Source organism: Asterias rubens, chromosome 13 (genome assembly GCF_902459465.1).
Source record: "Asterias rubens chromosome 13, eAstRub1.3, whole genome shotgun sequence".
NCBI lineage: Eukaryota > Metazoa > Echinodermata > Asteroidea > Forcipulatida > Asteriidae > Asterias > Asterias rubens.
The window spans coordinates 5,062,500-5,075,069 of record NC_047074.1 but is presented as its reverse complement, the minus strand read 5'-3'; the positions used below and the strand labels follow the sequence as shown (position 1 = coordinate 5,075,069).

Here is a 12,570-nt window from a genome sequence, read left to right as displayed (position 1 = left end):
GCCTATCAAAATAATGGTGAGCGTAGCACACAGTCGTCGCATGTGACTTGTGTGCACAGGGGTCGACATGAGGCTTTGCACGGTCACGTCAACCTCGTCCCTAGGGTGTGTCGAGTGGTTACAAGGTTGACTAAACATGGTTAAAAAATAAATCGAACCATGGGGCGAGGTTGCGGTCACGTGACTCCTAGAGTATCACTATACGCCGCCGTTGTAGGGGCGGGCAGCGGGCGGGCACTCTAGGTTAAGGGCTAAAAGGAAGAGCACATGCATGCAGAAACTCAGTGGAGCTGACGGTAGGAATTGACATTCCTCTTAAAAGATGGAAGATCATAGAATGAAGGGAAACATGCACCAGGTAAGGGGTTCTAAAGGGATGCAGTACGAGGGAAAAAGCTGCTGGAGTAGCTCTTTGTTCTACATCTCGGCACAGCCACAGTATAAGGATGAGAACAACTTCCTTCCTCCGTGGTTATACCTCGGTAACAAAAAAAATTGCGAATAGCGGTTTTTTTATGCGATAGCGCACAGAGTAATTTAGCTAGACGTACCCTGGAACAACCAGTAGATAACTTTTCGATGCTGAACCAAAATACAACACGCCACGTGCAGTTGTTTCAAAGCTTTGCCGAAAGTTTGTGATTTCCAAAATCGCCTGATAAAAAAGAAAATGGAGTGCGAGTAGCTCAAAGTTCTTATTGCACTGGTCATGGGCAAAGTTGATATTTCAATGTGTCATAATACCCACATGAAACCAAGAGTTATGAAAGAAAAGGCTGGACAAGTTTTGTGATGTGCCCCGATTCGTATCCAAAGTTTATAAGACTTTAGACTGTGCAATCTCGAAAATAGAAGATTTGATGTTTTCTTCCATTAGGCTGTGTACAAATCTTGCTTACAGGGAGTCCAGGCCTTGTGGCACTTTTGTAAACGTGATGTCACAGGTCACATATCGTCTATAGACAAGTGTCTTTAGAAATTTTATTTCTTAAAGACACTCTTGTCTATTTAAAAATCACTTAAAGAGGAGTGCTCTTCTATTGCCATTCAACGTTGTCCGAACTAGGTTAGAGTATTAATTTTCAGGCCAAAAACGTTCAGTTTTTTATGCTTTTTGGAGGCTTCTGTCATAGTTGTTGAATCGGCCGTGAAGAGTTTTTAAGAAATGCCCAACAAAAGTATATTTATCATATCATCCGGTAAACGGAAGTTTTATAGTTAAGTTTTATAGTTTTTTTTCATTAACAATTATTTTACTTTTAACATGAGTGCTGTGATTTTATACTTTTCCATATTACGCTGACCAACTTTCCAAAATACCTGTCGGATTTCAGAGCTGATCGAGCTCGAGTTTTGTTCGCGATATCAATCCTTTTATCCCCGAGATGTGAACTAGTTTTGGGATCATTTTCCTTTATTTACCTTTGGAAATGCAAGGACAAACTTGGGCCAAAATCAAAATCAAAACGTTCAACTTATGACCATTGTTTGAGCGAGTGATTTAAATCAAATAGCGCCACCATCGACACCCACCACCACCACCATCGCCCGTGTGTCTAAACTCCTGACGTTTTGCATTTCGACATAGAACCATAGTTGAAAGGACACCTTACTAATGTGCACGTACGTAAAAATTGTACACGATCCGAACATCAAAACAAACCTAAGCTTTGACAAGTGGGAAGGACAAAAACGGACATGAAATCTGTGGAAAATTGGCCGAATGTGAGGCCACAAATGTCCAGGAGTAAGACTGGAGCCTTCTTTTGCGTGCAATGACCCTTCTAGCGGTGCTGAGTCGGCTTGTCCGTAACACAGTCTTCAAATATGAAACCGTTGCCTTCGTGGTCGCCGTGCTGTTTTTGTACAGTTACGTATTCCACCGAGATCAACTACGGAGCGTGTTCAACAGAGCGCGCTCGTCTGTGCAGAAGAGCCGTATAAAGGCTCTACCAAACGGCGGGGCGGTGCCGAGACGACCCGCTTCTGTACCTCTAACCTCGGACAGATTTGGCAAGGATAAAGGGCCAAGACAGTGGGAATTACGGGAGGACAATGTTGCTGTTTATTCGATCCAGGGACGTCGACCTAGAATGGAGGATAGATATGATTTTGTACACGACAAGAATCACTCTGGTGTGGCCATGTATGGCATTTTCGACGGGCATGGCGGAGCGGTAGGCTAAAAATAGTTAATATGGAAATATTTAGGTCAATTTTTATTAACCACAAACAGCACTTATTAATTGTTGCTTGAGTTGTGGGAAGAGTAACTAACTGTCTCCGACTGGTAGTGGTAGGTCCTTTGACTTCATGTTGTTTACATGATATTAAAACACAAAAAAACTTGTTCAACTTTTTAATCAGGCACACACATTCGTTTTAACAAGAACTACAATGCAAATTAAAGTTCATTGGTAGAAATGATTCAGACAGTGTGCTTGCATATTAGTTTTCACAAACCCAGTTGTCGCAAAACTGTATAACGAAAAAAAGACAAGTGTTCGCACTTTAAATGACCCAGCAGTATACAATTTAAATAACAAATCTTTAGAAGCTTTATGAATATTTAAAGCTTAAGCGTTGTAAACAAAATAGTAGAAAGCCCTATTTTTAGTACGGGAGGGCAGGATTCATGGGAGTGATGGGATTGATTCTTTGATACAAGCATGGAACGAGAAGTAGAGCTTGTCCCAATAACCAACAGACATGATTGATAGATCTGGTTTTAGAAGCAAATGAAAACTATACCACAACAGCAAAAGTATGCTTACCATGATAAGGTTTACAACTGAAATACCATGCCTGATCTAGATTTGTGACTGGTATCCTTCACATTTCTGCTAAGCAGGAAAGTACATCATTAAAGCAAAATTGTCAGCTTCGGCAGCTCTTTGATGAAATGGGGCCCAGGTACATGTACTCGATGTCATATGCTGCACAAAAAACAGCTACACTAAGCACAACATGCTTACCAGAATAAATATTACCAACCAAAACAGAATGTCACATTTAAAATCTATGACTGGTTTCCTGATTGCTTTTGCTTTTTAGCAGACAATATTTAAGCTCCATTCTTTGGTTGAAAAATGGCTTCATGAAATTGGGAACAGAAAAGCTTTGCTTACAACTACGTATACAGGATTTGTTATAAGTTCACCCCTTGTGTTTTCTCTGGAGCAGTTTGCAGCAGACTTTACGGAGAAACTTCTTTCCCAGTCGGTGATGGCCAGACTGCTACGGAATCTTCTCAACGACGGGAAGGCAAATCACTCCCAGATCCTCATCGAGGAAATCCTTGCGTTGGACGAGAAGTTTCTGACCGTGGCTCGATCCAACAATGATATTGCAGGTAAGAAAAAAACAACAAATTGACCTGACCACAAGAACCTTCAAAACCCATTTAGAAATGTACACACTTTGTTTTGATGGTGTACATGTATTGAATACGTTATAATAATAATACGGACATTTATATTGCGCAGATACCTATATAAATATACTCTACTGCGCACGTTACCTTACCTAACTTAGGACAGGCCTGCTCCTTCATGGAAGCAACAAGGGTGATTGCCTCCATGCCCCTGGTCATTGCCTTGGTGCCCGTCCAATGCTCCAGTAGAAATTTCCAATTTGCTCATAGGGTGCCCTAACCATTGCCCTTTCAATAACGAAGCATGCCTGTTAGGACTTATAATTAGGGAATAACAGTGCGAGTACCCGGTCTTCACTGCGTGACCGAGCCGGAGGCGAGGTCCGTTAACAGCGCCAGCCACAACTAAGGTCATTACCACGCAGTGAAGACCGGGTACGAACACTGTTATTCCCATTAATATACCTTTTTTTAGCGAATTAAACGGCTAAAATTTTCCAAATTTTGTGACTTTTCTCTCGGCGGTACTTCCAGACATGTTCAGGGGCCATATTTGAGATTTTGATGGTTCCCATCTCTTTCGTGTGTTAATCGCATTACTGATCTTTGAGACCAGTGACTCTTTTAATTAATGATCTGTTCAGCGCTTCACTGGGGTCAAAGGAGGCAAATGATTGGATGATAGCTGTTCCTTGTGCATTACAACGCGCGCATGAGCTCGGCGTCAGTTTATACGCGCGCACATGTTACACGCACGCACTCAAAATTGATACATTTTCAGCGCGCGTACGCGTAAGTGCACGAAGTTGCAATGAAACTAACAGGGATATAAATAAGCGTGCGATACAGTGCAACGCGCAAGGTTTACACAATGTATGCTGATTTAGTGGCCACTTATTCGCTATTTTTCAAAGCCGGTCTTTATACCACCGATAACACTCACACACGTAACCGGGTTTTGACCAATCAGAGACTTGAAACTGTCCAAGGTATTTATTAATAATAATAATAACAATAATTACTGTATTTATAACGCGCCTTCTGACAAAGGATACAAAGCGAGGTATTTTACTGCAAGGTGAGTGGGACAAAGTTTTTGAGTTATGAGACCTAATCTTTAGCATCATGTAACTGTTTACAAGGTGCTGTGGCGCAATATGCTGCCAATCCAGCCAGGAACACCTGGACGAACCCCTTCTCTTTACAATTGGTGCACTGGGTTCTTTTACATGTGTTAACACAACACATGGGACCAACATCCTATCCGAAGGACAAAGCAACGGTTAAGTGTCTTGCTTAAGGACACAAGTGTCACAGCTGGCGAATCGAACCCACAACCTGATGATCACACGTTGTATTCGGTGCTCTTAACCGCTCGAGATAGGAGATATTAAAAACAGAAGGCTATTCCTAAGGTAGGACTCGCCCTAATATAACCAGAGATTAATAAGACTAGTCTTACTACACTGTACACATATGTACGTACTTCGCTGAGGCAACAAAGGCAATTGCCTCCATTCCCCGGTCATTGCATTCCCTGGTCATTGCATTCCCTGGTCATTGCATTCCCTGGTCACTGCATTCCCTGGTCACTGCATTCCCTGGTCACTGCATTCCCTGGTCACTGCATTCCCTGGTCACTGCATTCCCTGGTCACTGCATTCCCTGGTCACTGCATTCCCTGGTCACTGCATTCCCTGGTCATTGCATTCCCTGGTCATTGCATTCCCTGGTCATTGCATTCCCTGGTCATTGCATTCCCTGGTCATTGCATTCCCTGGTCATTGCATTCCCTGGTCATTGCATTCCCTGGTCATTGCATTCCCTGGTCATTGCATTCCCTGGTCATTGCATTCCCTGGTCATTGCATTCCCTGGTCATTGCATTCCCTGGTCATTGCATTCCCTGGTCATTGCATTCCCTGGTCATTGCATTCCCTGGTCATTGCATTCCCTGGTCATTGCATTCCCTGGTCATTGCATTCCCTGGTCATTGCATTCCCTGGTCATAGCATTCCCTGGTCATTGCATTCCCTGGTCATTGCATTCCCTGGTCATTGCATTCCCTGGTCATTGCATTCCCTGGTCATAGCATTCCCTGGTCATTGCATTCCCTGGTCATTGCATTCCCTGGTCATAGCATTCCCTGGTCATTGCATTCCCTGGTCATTGCATTCCCTGGTCATTGCATTCCCTGGTCATTGCATTCCCTGGTCATAGCATTCCCTGGTCATTGCATTCCCTGGTCATTGCATTCCCTGGTCATTGCATTCCCTGGTCTTTGCATTCCCTGGTCATTGCATTCCCTGGTCATTGCATTCCCTGGTCATTGCATTCCCTGGTCATTGCATTCCCTGGTCATTGCATTCCCTGGTCATTGCATTCCCTGGTCATTGCATTCCCTGGTCATTGCATTGGCTACTGAGGCCACTAAATGGCCATCGAAGCTGAAAGAGAATAATGGAAGAAATACAACCTTGCTGCACTGTGCACAAATTTGTGTGCTTTCAGATGGCTAAAAAGTGAGTGAGTGAACTACCTCTTTCTCAAAAACTATGGTACTTCAGAGGGAGCCGTTTCTCACAAATTTGTATACATAGGCCTACTACGTACTTGTATCAACAGCTCACTATTGCTCGTTACCTAGTACGTTTTTTTATGCTGCCTGGAATAATTATTTTGAGTAAATTTTGCCAATAGTGTCCAGTGTCTTGACATTAGTTTGTTCATGTTGTACCTAATGTGAGTATTGTGTACACACACAGATGTCATGACAGCATACCATAGATAGAAATTCTTCATAGAAAAACTGTCTAGCCTGAAGGCCATACCCCATTAGTAACTTCATTCAAATGTTGCCTGGTTTCATGTTGCATTGTATAAAGCATGTCAATGCTACAACACGTATGCATCTAGACAAATAAGAGGAGATTGACTCATTTGTCTAAATGAGTTTGATTTTAATATTCAGTACTGAAAGTCATTACTTGAACAGAACATTACAAAATTAGGTTTTATTCTGGTTCAATGCTCCATATTTTTTATCGCGTGAGGGCGCTCTCATTAGTATTTTTATCACTTCCGGGGGGTACACGCGGTTCATCCTGCACAGGCTTAATAGGCGTTCTGTCACTTTAATATGTTGCGCCGTAGTTTTAAGTTGCTTTAGAGGTGGATCATCAGGGCTCCTTTAAAAGTCTTGTTGTTCGTCTGTTGTGGCTATGTGTTCAAATCTTTAAAGTCACCTGGAAGTGGTATTTTGTCAAAATAAAGCTTTTGTCACTAATATATGTGTTTTGATGAGTGGAATGTGAATAAACACTTAACTAAGGTTTTAAAAAATCAGTTCTTATGTTATTTACAAATGTAAGAGTAGACCCCGAGCCGAGAGAGCGCTGTTCGTCACGTCAATCGAGGCAGACTTTGCCTGTAATGCGTAGAGTAAACACAATTGCAAAGTACAGGTACGGACCAAGTCGTGAGTTTGTACAGTTTAAAAAAAAAAACACTTTTTGAAATGTACCAACTCAAGACTTGGACGTACATGTACTTTGCATGTGTGTTTACTATACGCATTGCAGGCAAAGTCTGCCTCGATTGACGTCACAAAAGGGGTAGGCGGAGTCAGCCCCAAACAACTTTATATATTTTTTGAACATATTACTCGTGACAAACAATTACTAAAAAAATTGTTTTATTGTTCGTAAGCATGTACTCTTATGTTTGAAAGAAGAAAAATTATATTTCCAGGTGACTTTAATAAGGGAATCAATGTGTGGTGAAGAGGTTTTCAACTTGTGGTTTTAAACCCAACGAGGCCAGGTTTTTGATAATTTTACCAAGACGAAGTCGAGGTAAATTATCAAGACCCAGACCTCGGCGTGTGGTTAAAACCGTTTTCAAACTCTTGTGTTTCTGATCAGCAGAGTGTGGGTTCGAATCCCCAGCCCGTGACACTCGGTCCTTAAAAGCAAGACATTGAACCATTGCATCGTCCTTCAGATGTTGTGTAACACGTGTAAAAGAAACCAGTGCACTTATCAATAAGAGAAGAGGTTCGCCCGGTGATTGGTTTGATTGGCTGCATATTGCGCCACAGCACCTTATAATCCATTACATGGTGCTAAAGATTAGGTCTCATAATTCAAACTTCATCCCACCCACCTTGCAGCATAAAAACCTGGCGCTTTGTATCCTTTGACAATAAAAGAACCCAGTGTACTTATATCAAAAAGAGAAGGGGTGCGCCCCAGTGTTCCTGGCTGGATTGGCAGCATATATTGCGCTGATAACCTTATAAACCATTTCATGGTGTCAAGGATTAGGTCTTATAAAGCAAACTTCGTCCCACTTACGAATATATTCAGAAAAGCGCTGAATAAGGTTATTCAGGACTTGACATTTTCGTTGAAGCAGGTCTACATGTAAGCAAACAAAAAGCGGGCACTGGAAGAGTGAAGTGTCGATTCCTGGAACCGGGCACAGTGGGTATGTTCAGACAGAGTACTAAGTTAGACCCGAACGGGTTTAACTTTTACGAGCAGCAGGGGGTGATCGTAAAAATAAAACCCCTTTGCGTTCAGACAGCACTGAGTTAAACCCGATCCACTTTATCTTTGGTTTTAAGAGGTCAAAGAAAACGCAACCCCGTTACTCTAACATCCTGTTTATTGTCCTGTTCATTGGTCACCGTGTGTTTACATAATGATTACGGAGGTCAATGGGTTGCCTGTTGTGAGTTAAACCAGATGTGGTCTTTTTTTATTCTGTCCACATACAGTGTTAAAAGATAAACCCGAAGCGGTCTAAAGATAAACCCCCTCCCTGGACGGTTTATCTTTTTTGGGTTGAACTCAATTCGGACTAACTTTAGATCCGTTCAGACACACTGAGTTGAACTCGTTCGAGTTGAACCATGAGTTAAACCAACTTTAGTACTGTTTTGAACGCACCCACTGAGACTATCACCGCAATTTTTAACTAATTAACTTGTTCATGCAGGCGTGTGGTTTATTGATAATTTTATCTATCGATCAAGTTGATTTGTCGATGTTCCCGATGCCGCCATTTCTGACCTTGAGGCTGTCTACACAGATCTAGGGTATTCTATTTTGATATTGTAAGCCAAGTAGAACTTTCAACAATAACAATGAAGATAACAACCTTCATCCAGTCTATGTTGGGATAATTTTTTTTCTTCACAATATTAACTGGTTTTACCTTGGTTTTCTGAGGCACTACACACTACACAGCATTGATTTCACTTTTAAATTGTTGAGGGTCTTTACTTAAAGGCAGTGGACACTATTGGTAATTACTCAAAATAATGATTAGCATAAAACCTTTCTTGGTGACGAGTAATGGGGAGAGGTTGATGGTATAAAATATTGTGAGAAACGGCTCCCTCTGAAGTGCCATAGTTTTCGAGAAAGAAGTAATTTTCCACGAATTTGATTTTGAGACCTCAGATTTAGAACTTGAGGTCTCGAAATCAACCATCTAAAAACGCACACAACTTCGTGTGACAAGGGTGTTTTTTTCTTTCATTATTATCTCGCAAGTTTGATGACTGATTGAGCTCAAATTTTCACAGATTTGTTATTTTATGCATATGTTGAGATACACCAACTGTGAAGGCTAGTCTTCGACAATTACCAATAGTGTCCACTGCCTTTAAAACTATGAAGGGCCCACACCAATGGCGGGAAAAACAACTACCGGAACATGTAATATCAAAATCGAAGAGGGTGAGGGGGCTAGTTTTTCAATCAAATTTCAACAAAATTATAGGGCAGAAAACCTCTCACTTGAAAGAAATAATTAAACACAAAATTAACAAGCATAAATAAGCATAAATTTGTTTGAGTAGAACTTTGTATTTTAAAGTAAATGGTAATTTTTGTACCAGTATTTAAAAAAAAAACTTTCCACTTCACTTCCTGAAGCATTATTTCTTGCTGGTTATCAGAGTGAACTTGCTGTGTTTGAATGTCATTTAATGTAAGAGGGGCTTCAAGTTGTGATCCACTCATTCCGCACGAGATAGAGTCCTCATGAAAATGAAGATTTTTTTTTATGAAAATGAAAATTACAAGGCTCTACATGTAGCCAAGGGTTAAAACAGTGTTTCACACCCTTTACATGTATGTAAGTGCAATTTTGTCAATCTGCTCAGTCACTGTTACATTTCAAAATGTGCTCTACATTTTTTGTGCTGAGAATAATTAGTCTATCCAAGTATTTTAATGATATGCAATCAAAACTGTAGGCCCCTATTTAATTTGACCTTTTGTTTGTCACCCTACTTTTGGGTTTTTTCAATGTTGTTGTTGTTGCCTTTCGGCCTAATAAGCCAAGTTCGATAAATCTATTCAAATTTGAATAATGTCTGGTACAATGACTTGCTTTTTTAAAATCACAAGTTACTGCTGAAATTTGAATTCCTCTACTACAGTTGCTATAGATCGATCCAGGCGCGCAAGTACTTGGGGCCGCCATGCGCTGTGCGCCATTGCTGGGGTGTCTTTTTGCCTAGTTTTGTGCACAAATACACGAGAAAATCGTTTTCCTTTTCACTTTTTATGGGAATTGAATGTCTTCCCCGATAATCTATGAAATTTCCTTGACATGGCTGCTTGATCTAACAACGTACTACATTCTTGATAAATTTTTAAAATTAAGCAGTTAAAGTAAAATACTGAAATTCTGACAAAATACCTTGCCGATGTAATGTATTTTAGCGACTTTGATGCAGTTTCCGCGTCTTTGACCCCTAACTCGCCTAAGACAAGCACCTTTTTCAAGAGGATTCGGCTTATATTTTGTTGCAAATATTTGTGGTCAGTGATCTACATTGGTATATCATGATGTCCTGTTGAGGAAATTGTGTTATTCGTTGAGGAAAACGTTTAACTTCCATAAAGAGTAAGAAGAAACATGATTTCCTCATGTCTGTGTACAAAACTGGACACTTACACCCCAGCAGTGGCGCGTGGTGCTAAACACTTGCGCGCCCAGTGTGCGTCGGATCGGTCTATACATGTTTGTCAAAATGGTTCAGGACAAGTGTTTGTATTACCTGAACCTCTAGATGAGCAAACCCTGGTATTATTGTGCCGTACACAATCATTCAGAATTCATTAGCCTTTTTGAGGTACATACATTGTATATGGCGGACATGATAGGAATATACTGTTTGGTTTGGGTGTATACACACAAATTTACCCAAACCGTATAGTGTTGTAGCATTGTGTCCGCCATATCCCAAAAAGGCTCATTGTCTCTTACTTAACCAGTGTTAACTAATTCAAAAGCTTGCCCCAAACTATGAGAATACATGTTGCAACTGTCTGAAGTAGTGTGAGAACTCAAATTTAAGTGGTAAAATCCACATACTTACATAATATGTGTAACTCAAAAAAAAGTCTTGTCACAATGTAGGCTGTCACTCTCATGCGAAAGACAACAAAAAATACTTGTGTCGTCTAGGACCTTCTGTGAGTCTAATTTGATGAATCTCTCTCAAGATTGGTTTGATGGACGTGTAAATTGAAAACTAGTTGAAGGGATTGAGTTTATAAAATATGTGCAACACCAATTCCTTGAAACAAATTTTCTTGAGTTTACAAAGAGTGCGTTCGATTAACTTCCCTGGGTCAACCCTGCTGTGCTCATTTGGGTGAACCCCTGACAAGTGCTAATTGAACAAACCCTCGCCCTGTCGTGGTGCTGTCATGCACCTCAAGTGACCCGTTCCACAAGCAGGGCACTTGGGGCTGACCCGGGTTAGCCCCTGGAATGGCGAAGCTATTCGAACGTACGGGGGGCAGACCGGGTCGGCGTGGGGAAGCTAATTGAACGCACCCAAAGATGACAATTTTTCTTCTTAATTTTATCAACAGGTACGACGGCATTGGTGGCGCTTCTCTCTGGTGATGAGCTGACTGTCGCCAACGTTGGTGATTCCCGCGGTGTCATGTGCGACCAAGATGGTAGAACTATCCCCCTATCGTTTGACCACAAGCCCCAGCTTCCTCAGGAGCGCAAACGCATCAAGAAAGCCGGCGGCTTCATCACGTTCAACGGCGTGTGGCGCGTGGCGGGAATCCTCGCAACCTCCCGCGCCATCGGAGACTACCCTTTAAAAGACCGTAAGTTTGTCGTCGCTGATCCGGACATACAGACATTTGACCTCGCCGAGGTCAAACCGCAGTTCCTGATTCTAGCCAGTGATGGTTTGTGGGACGCCTTCAGCAATGAGGAGGCTGTGATGTATGTGAAAGAGAGGCTGGATGAGCCTCATTTTGGAGCCAAGAGCATCGTCCTCCAAGCGTACTACAGGGGGTCGCTGGACAACATCACTGTAATGGTGATCAATTTCAAAGCAGTAGCTAAGAAAGACTAGGGAGAATCGAAGCACTACCCCTCCCGCGGCTCTGGACTGCAGAAAGGTACATTACTCCAAGAGTTTATTACGGCCCCCAGGTGGGGAAGGGGTTGCTAAGTGATCTGATCTACTCAGCGACGACGATGATGTTTGATGGTGGTATCACTTGACCTCTAGATTGACACCAGATGTCTCGAGAATGAGAAGCGCTTTTTTAGCTGGGGAATCAATTACCGGGAGTTGGCTTCAGAAATACCTCAAGGAATTGGAGAGAGATTCACAGGAATTCATTAGATTCTCGGCTTTGAAGCCTTCAGTAGAACTTTTTTAATGGATTCAAATACTTTATAATAAAATCTATCAAATTGTGATGCCTAAATTTCAAAATTAATTTAGAACTTTGCAGCGAAACTGCTTTGAAGAGATTGTCTATTTTTAGCAACCTCTCCCCTAAATTGGTGCCCTGGTGTGATTGCTTGTTCTAAGGTCATGATGAATAACACAGTAGATGCCGAGAGGTTAGTTTTCAAGACAAGTTAAAGACACTGGACATCTTTGGTGATTGTTAAAGACCAGTCTTCTCACTTGGTGTATTTCAACATATGCACAAAATTAGAAACCTGTAAAAATATTAACTCAATTGGTCGTCGAAGTTGCGTGATAATAATGAAAGAAAAAACACCCTTGCCACACGAAGTTGTGTGCTTTCAGATGCTTGATTTCGAGACCTCAAAATCTAATTCTGAAGTCTCGAAAAGAAATTCAAGTATTTAAGTGGAAAATTACTTCTTTCTCGAAAACTACTTTACTTC

The 12,570-nt window shown here is 41.5% G+C and overlaps 1 protein-coding gene across 1 annotated transcript; it reads left to right on the top strand.

The window, feature by feature from the left end:
• Positions 1–1,662: 1,662 nt before the first annotated feature.
• On the top strand, positions 1,663–12,363 carry LOC117298541 (protein phosphatase 1L-like). Its single transcript, XM_033781849.1, has 3 exons — positions 1,663–2,177; positions 3,184–3,352; positions 11,274–12,363. Exons 1-3 carry the CDS (start codon positions 1,776–1,778, stop codon positions 11,774–11,776), a joined length of 1,074 nt encoding a protein of 357 aa, XP_033637740.1. The 5' UTR covers positions 1,663–1,775; the 3' UTR covers positions 11,777–12,363.
• Positions 12,364–12,570: the final 207 nt, after the last annotated feature.

Excerpts from the sequence above, each read along its gene's own strand:
- LOC117298541 (XM_033781849.1), top strand. The coding sequence starts at position 1,776 with ATGACCCTTCTAGCGGTGCTGAGTCGGCTTGTCCGTAACACAGTCTTC. Across the intron at positions 2,178-3,183 it reads TCGACGGGCATGGCGGAGCG|TTTGCAGCAGACTTTACGGA; the intron begins GTAGGCTAAAAA and ends TCTCTGGAGCAG. Across the intron at positions 3,353-11,273 it reads ATCCAACAATGATATTGCAG|GTACGACGGCATTGGTGGCG; the intron begins GTAAGAAAAAAA and ends TTTTATCAACAG.